General features: G+C 40.3%; 1 protein-coding gene across 1 annotated transcript; it reads left to right on the top strand.

Annotated features, from left to right (window-relative positions):
• The first annotated feature begins 5,508 nt into the window (after positions 1-5,508).
• Positions 5,509-7,023, top strand: LOC140957991 (uncharacterized). The gene is made up of 2 exons (XM_073415396.1): positions 5,509-5,889; positions 6,922-7,023. The coding sequence occupies exons 1-2, from the start codon at positions 5,509-5,511 to the stop codon at positions 7,021-7,023; spliced, it is 483 nt and encodes a 160-aa protein (XP_073271497.1).
• The last annotated feature ends 747 nt before the right edge of the window (positions 7,024-7,770 follow it).

Below are 7,770 nucleotides of genomic sequence, written 5' to 3'. Positions count from 1 at the left end.
TTTTGACATATATTTGAAATACCCTGAAATTCTTGTAAGAAGCAAAAGCAAAAAATATTTTAATAGCTTCTAGTCGGGCTATTGGTACAAAAGTCTCATCAAAGTCTATACTTTCCTCTTGTCTAAAACATTGAGCTACTTGTTTGACCTTATTTCTAATTACTTAGCCATCTTCGTTCAATTTATTTTTGAATTCCTACCTAGTACAAATTACTGATTAATGAATAGGTCTAGGAACTATATACCAAACATTATTTCTTTTAAATTGAGTTAATTCATCTTGCATAACTTCTATCCAACTATAATCTATAAGTGTTTCTTCAATTTTCTTAGTATCTAATTAATAGATGAATGCTGCAAGCATAAATTCATTTATCATTTGTCTCATAGTTATGAGAGGTGCTGTGAAATTACCAATTACTAGTAAAGGAGGATGAGTTTTGCTCCACTTGTAGCTTGATTTTGAGAAGATGTTTGTTAGAGTTGGATGAAGATTATCTTGTTTAGGATCTCTTCAGTATCCTCTGGAATATTTTGATCAGTAGACATATAAGGTCTAGGAAATTCGAGCTACGTAACTGACTGCATGCAATCTAAGGTTTTTATTTAAAATATGTTTTTAATTATATTTATGTTTTTAATGCATGTTTATTGCATGAGATGTGGGTTAGTGCATGTTTATTTAACGTTTCATGCATTAGGGTTTTAAGCTGTATTTCGCGCTCGAACGAGGAAAGGAGACCGGGGATATTTAGGAAAAAAAATTTATTTAATAATTATTTTTATTTATTTAATATATGGTATAATTAAGTGTGATTTTTGAAAATGGGTCTTGGTTGGGTATTTTTACTCGTCGGGTCATATTTTTAACCGATACGCAAATTTCAGCGAGTCGGAGGAATTTCTGAGGGTTCGGACAATATTTTAAAAAACGTACCTAAACAAAATATTTTTCGAGAGTGTTATTGGGATTGACGTATTGCATAATGGGCCTAAAACCTTTTTAAACTCCTTTAATTATTATATTTGGCCCATTAGTGTACCATTTTATTAACCTAATCACCCCATAGTCTAACCCTAACCCTACTCCATACTCGGCCGCCCCTCCCTCACATCAGCAGCCCCATTTCGAAGGTTTCTTCACCAGCCACTCGAAAATTCTTCAATGTTTTCAAGAAAGTTCCTTCCCCGTCTCTCCGGTGCTCGTCTTACGCGTACTGTTTCTTAAGAAAAAGGACGGCAGAATGCGGCTTTGCATTGTCTATAGGGAGCTGAACAGGGTCACAGTCAAGAATAAGTATCCTCTGCCTAGAATTGAAGATCTATTTGATCAGCTTCAAGGAGCATCAATAGCCTCGAAGATAGATCTCCGATCAGGATACCACCAGCTGAAGGTGAGAGAGTCTGACGTGCATAAGACGACTTTTAGGACGCGTTATGGGCACTATGAGTTTCTGATGATGCCCTTCGGATTGACTAACGCGCCATCGATTTTCATGGATCTCATGAATCGCGTATTTCAATCGTATTTGGACCAGTTTGTCATAGTATTCATAGATGACATCCTGATCTATTCGAAGAGCAGAGAGGAGCACAATAAGCATCTGAGGACCGTACTGCAGACCTTATATGACAGACGATTGTATGCCAAGTTCAGTAAATGCGAGTTCTGGCTAGACAGAGTGGCGTTCTTGGACCACATCATATCCCGAGATGGAGTAGAGGTTGATCCCAGCAAAGTTAAGGAAGTCAGAGACTGGCCAGTGCCAAAGAGTGTGACAGAGATCCGCAGTTTCTAGCGGGGTATTATAGGAAGTTCATACATGATTTTTCTTCTATCGCGGTGCCATTAACCGCCTTGACGAAGAAGAACGTGAAGTTTTGTGGGGTCTTTAACTCCTAATATTGATTACAATACAATTTGATTAGGGTTAATTAATTACAGCGGAAAACGGGTAAAATATTTCTTTACAATGAGCCCAAAAATTAATCAAATTTAATTATAATACTCAAAATAGTATATAATAAAGTTTTGTCTCAACATAACACATCACACAATATGCCCACACATAGTCATAATCAACTACATAGATCAACTCATATCTTCGGGACATGCTCCGACATATAGATACATATATACACTGGGATACACCACTAAACCTCAACTCAGCTGTGACTCCCTCCAGAAGTACTATCTCCGGTCTCCTGATAACCTGGAGTACCTGCCATTGTCCACACACAATGACAACAACAGCCCCCCCTTGGGGGTGAGCAAAAGCTCCGTATGGAACAACCATCATATATACAACATGTATCTATACAATGATATATGAAATGGAATGCATACATGTCATGGAGATATCAGGTCAAATGCCCATCCACTGACCATGTATTAGAACCAATCGAATCGCTATCAAATCAATGCTCGAGCGGGCACACCGGCCTCAATCAAGTATAAGGGATAATCATATGATAGCATCAGCAAAGTGCCATCAAATCCCAAATCTCAATCAATCAATAATCGGACAAAAAATGACTATGTTTTAAGGGACACATAATGCCAAACATAAAATCGTGCTCACAAACCCCAGAATCAAATCCAGCGATATCAAGGTAGCCAAGGATCATAGCTCAATGTGTATGTCATGTATCAATGTATGCATAAAATGATGTATGTTAACAAAATATTTATTTTATACACCAATGTCCAATCATGAATGTCATGTATGACAAATCAACTCAACAAATAAGATATATAGACACATAATCTCAGTTAAATCAATCAAACATATATCATATGACACAGATACCTGTCGTATGTTACTCGATCGCAACATACCTCAATTTCTTCGTTTCCAGTCAATGTTGCTTTACGATTTTAGTACAAAAAATCTATCTACATACTCATTCCAGTCAATGAATTCATTCAATTCAAGTTCCAAAAATCTTTTGAAACTTTGAAAATTGATATCAAATTGATATCATAACATAATTCAATTTCGACTTTGAAAATTAGTTTCTTGTCGGTTATTCTAGCACATATATTGAAATCAACTTCAAATAAATGCTATTTCAGTAATTCAATAAATAACAGTTCTGAATCGAGAAGAAAATTACCTCAAAAGAACGCTATCGACGCGAGGATTCCAAATATATAATTTGTTTCGCGTTTTGACAAAGTTTAACAGTCGATTCGGACAGGAGAATTCAATTTACAACTTTCTCTTTCAAACTGCAGAGGAAAAGAACGAAGCTTTCTATCAAAATCATTCTTATCCACATTATATATATTTGTGTGAGCTGAGACGGTCAAGTATTTGTGCCCTAGCGCGCCGAGCTCTGCCTGGAGCGGCTTTATCCTGCCGCGCTAGGGCAGTCAAGTACTTGCACCCTAGCGCGCCAGGTTCTGTCCAACACTTTTGACAATGCCACGCTAGGGCGGTAATGAAATCGCGCCCTAGCACGTCGGGTTCTGTTCAACACACTTGATATTGCCGCACTAGGGCGGTCAAACAATGGCTTCCTCTCGCGCCATGTTCTTTCCAGAATGCTAGGTTTTGAATTAGCAAACGTGGTCAACATAATGTGTAGATCTATGTCTTGGCTTTCATTTGCCACTAACCTCACTCAATTCGGATATCAGACGCAAAAGTTACGCTTATTCTCTCAAAATGTGTCAGTGCAGGAACTTCAATGCACATGATACACTTCGGGATGATTTTGCCCCTATTTCCAAATGGATTTGGGCAAAACTAAAAACATGAAAGTTCTAGTACCATGTATTAGCTTTTTATTGAAATTAGTTTCATTTCATTTGGACTAATACTTATATCATTATGCTAAAAACCGATACATGTGTCACTTAACTATTGCGGTTTAGCATATTTTTCAAACACAATTCAATTACTACTACAATCATTCATTATCAAAACATATTTTCTCCAAGAACATAATAATCTCATGAATTATCGATAATCAAGGTATGATTTAGGATAATATGATACGCGATCCTTACAAGTTTGTTTGGGGATCCGAGTGTCAGGAGAGTTTCGACAGACTGAAGCAGGCATTGACTTCAGCACAGGTTCTAGCTATGCCGTCAGAGCAAGGGGAGTTGGTGCTTTATACAGATGCTTCGAAGCTCGATTTGGGCGCAGTTTTGATTCAGCATGATTGTCCAGACAGTTGAAGGTCCATGAGAAGAATTATCTGATTCATGACCTCGAGATAGCAGCAATGGTTTTTGCCCTGAAGATATCGAGGCATTATCTGTATGAGGAGAAGTGTAAGATTTTCACTGATCACAAGAGTCTGAAGTACTTTTTCACACAGAAAAAGCTGAATATAAGATAGTGGAGATTGCTAGAACTAGTGAAGGATTATGACTGTGACATTAGCTACCATCCGGGTAAGGCTAATGTGGTTGCAGATGCCCTGAGTATGAAGAATGCAGTGATCGCTCAGTTGTCGGTACAGAGACCGTTGCAGGCAGAGATTCAGAGGTTTGAGCTTGCAGTTTATGCCAAGGGTCGTGCCCTTAGTCTTTCTACATTGACAGTGCATTCGACACCGAGGGACATAATCCCAGCAAGACAGGCTTCCGAAGAGCAGTTATAGAAGTGGAAACAGAGGGATGAGTCTAAGGGCCTGAGATTGTGTACAGTTGAGGACGACATAGTTAGATATCATGACCGACTGTGGGTTCCAAGTGGTGATTTCCTGAGAGCAGACATCATGAGAGAGGCCCAAAGTACCCCGTACTCCATTCATCCAACGAATACGAAGATGTATAAGGACCTTCAGTCTCTTTATTGGTGGCCAGGCATGAAGCGAGATATTCTGCGTTTCTTCTCCGAGTGTTTGACGTGTCAGCAGGTCAAGGTAGAGCATCAGAGACCTGCAGGAAAGCTGAGACCACTCTCTATTCTCGAGTGGAAATTGGAAAACATTACCATGGATTTTGTGGCAGGGCTACCGATGACAACTGGAGGATATAATGCCATTTGAGTTATAGTTGTTCCGCTCACAAAATCAGCACACTTTCTACCGATCAAGAAGACTTTCACCATGACTCAGTACACAGAGCTTTATATCAGAGAGATAGTTAGACTGCATGGGATTCCATTGTACATCGTGTCAGACAGGGATCCGAGGTTTACATCTGCATTCTGGAAGAGTCTGCATCAGGCATTGGGTACCAAGTTGCTATTCAGTAATGCCTTCCATCCTCAGACCAACGATCAGATAGAGAGGGTGATTCAGATATTAGAGGACCTACTTAGAGCTTGCGTTATCAACTTCTAGGGCATCTGGGAGCCAAAGTTACCTCTCGTGGAGTTCACGTATAACAACAACTACCAGGCATCTATCGGCATGGCTCCGTACGAGGCACTATATGGAAGGAAGTATAGGTCACTATTTTATTGGGATGAGGTAGGAGAGAGAGCAGAATTGGGGACAGATATTGTCAGACAGACTGCAGAGTTAGTGGTTAAGATTCGTGACAAGATGAGGACCGCACAAAGCCGACAGAAGAGTTATGCAGATAAGTGGCGTAAGGATCTTGAGTTTGCAGTAGGAGATCATGTATTTGTGAAAGTCGCACCGATGAAGGGAGTGATGAGATTCGAGAAGAAGAGAAAGCTTAGTCCTAGATTCATAAGACCTTTCGAGATCCTAGAGAGAGTGGGGACACTAGCTTACAGAGTCGCTTTACCGCCGAATCAAGCGGGAGTTCATAATGTGTTTCATGTCTCTATGCTACGGAAGTACATGTCGAAACCTTCGCATGTGCTGAACTACGAGCCACTACAGCTAACGCCGAACTTGTCTTTTGAGGAGAGACCCACTCAGATGTTGGATAGGCAGGAGAGGAGGCTCCGGAACAAGGTGATCCACATGGTCAAAGTCAAATGGCTAAATCATTCCAAGGAGGAGGCTACTTGGGAGACGGAGACTGAGATAAGGAGTCGCTACCCGGAGTTATTCGGTATGTTTTAAAGTTTGAGGACAAAATTCTTTTTAAGGGGAAGGAATTGTAAGGTCTAGGAAATTCGAGCTATGTAACCTAACTGCATGCAATATAGGGTTTTTATTTAAAATATGTGCTTAATTATATTTATGTGTTTAATGCATGTTCATCGCATAAGATGTGGGTTAGTGCATGTGTATTCAACGTTTCATGCATGCATTAGGGTTTTAAGTTGTATTTAGCGCTCGAACGAGGACCGGAGACTGGGATATTTAGGAAAATGTTTTATTTAATAATTATTTTTAATTATTTAATATATGATATAATTAAGTGTGATTTTTGAAAATGGACCTTGGTTGGGTATTTTTACTCGTCGGGTCATATTTTTACCCGGTACGCTAATTTCAGCGAGTTGGATGACTTTTTGAGGGTTCAGGTAATATTTTTAAAAACGTACCTAAACGAAATATTTTTCGAGAGTGTTATTGGGCTTGACGGGTTTATTTTATTGCATAATGGGCCTAAAAACTTTTTAAACTCCTTTAATTATTATTATTGGCCCATTAGTGTATCATTTTATTAACTTAATCACCCCATAATCTAACCCTAACTCTACTCCATACTCGGCCACCCCTCCCTCACATAGCAGCCCCATTTCGAAGGTTTCTTCAGCAGCCACTCAAAAATTCTTCAAAGTTTTCAAGAAAGTTCCTTTCCCGTCTCTCCGGTGCTCGTCCTACGCGTAGACATTTAAGTTTTCGAGCTTTAAACGAAAAGACACGCCATAAATCCTTTTTTTTTCTCATCATTCACGCTAATATACACTGATATGTGTGTGTTTACATGAAGAACGTTTAAATTCTTTTGTTGTATCGTTTATGCATCGTTTATAATGAAATATGCATGTTCTTGCTTGCAACTCACGATTTTTCATGGATTTTATGTAATAGGCTGCCACAGATGCGTTTGTAAAGGCTGTACACGTTGGAAGTCATGGTGTCAAGGGGCTGGAGTCACTAGGTAGTCGAGGGTTGGTGAAGACCGAGCGCTAGTTTCCTTGGTGGTTGGTTCGGGTATGACTAGATCGAAAGATTTGAGCGAGCCGGTGGTGCAGGGGCTGTTCCGAGCCTAGAACCAGACCCTGGTGGGTCTGAGCTGTGGCCTAGAATGGCTCCAACCCTAATGGTCTTGGTCTTGGGGCCGGTCGAGAGGGTTGTGTTGAGCGGAGTCTCGCCTAGGTCTTGTTCGACCCTAATGGTCTTGGTCTTGGTCTTAGGGCCGGTCGAGAGGGTTGTGTTGAGGGGAGTCTCGCCTAGGACTTGTTCGAGTGGCTCTTGGATGGTTGTGCTTCACAATGAGCATGGGGCTGAGGGCTAGGGTTATGTCTGTCCAAGATAGTCCAGAGGTGGGCTAGGAAGGGTTGGCTTGGGTCTGGTCCTCGTCGGCTTGGGCTAGAGTCGAGAAATCGAGGCTAGGGTATTACTAGGGTTTCGTAGTAGGTGCGCAAAAAAATTCCAAAAAATTTCAGGTGTTTTTCGTAGGTCCTAAGGGGTCTGGAACAAGTGGTTTAGGGGCTGGTCATGTAGGTTCCAGTCATGGTTTAGGTTGGGAGAGATTTAGTTAAGTTTCGGGTTGATTCGGGTTAAAACCGGAACTCCGGTCCAAGTTTTAAACTGAATCGTATAAGTTATGGAACATGCTCGAGGTTATGTCTACCAAATGTTTATAATTATGTTTTGAGGTGTTTTTAAGAGTTGGTTGGCTTCGGGTCGAAATTTAGAGGTCTAGGGTAAAATGCT

Source organism: Primulina huaijiensis, chromosome 14 (genome assembly GCF_012295235.1).
Source record: "Primulina huaijiensis isolate GDHJ02 chromosome 14, ASM1229523v2, whole genome shotgun sequence".
Classification (NCBI taxonomy): Eukaryota; Viridiplantae; Streptophyta; class Magnoliopsida; order Lamiales; family Gesneriaceae; genus Primulina; species Primulina huaijiensis.
The sequence above is the reverse complement of the archived record's forward strand: the minus strand, read 5'-3'. Positions and strand labels throughout refer to the sequence as shown.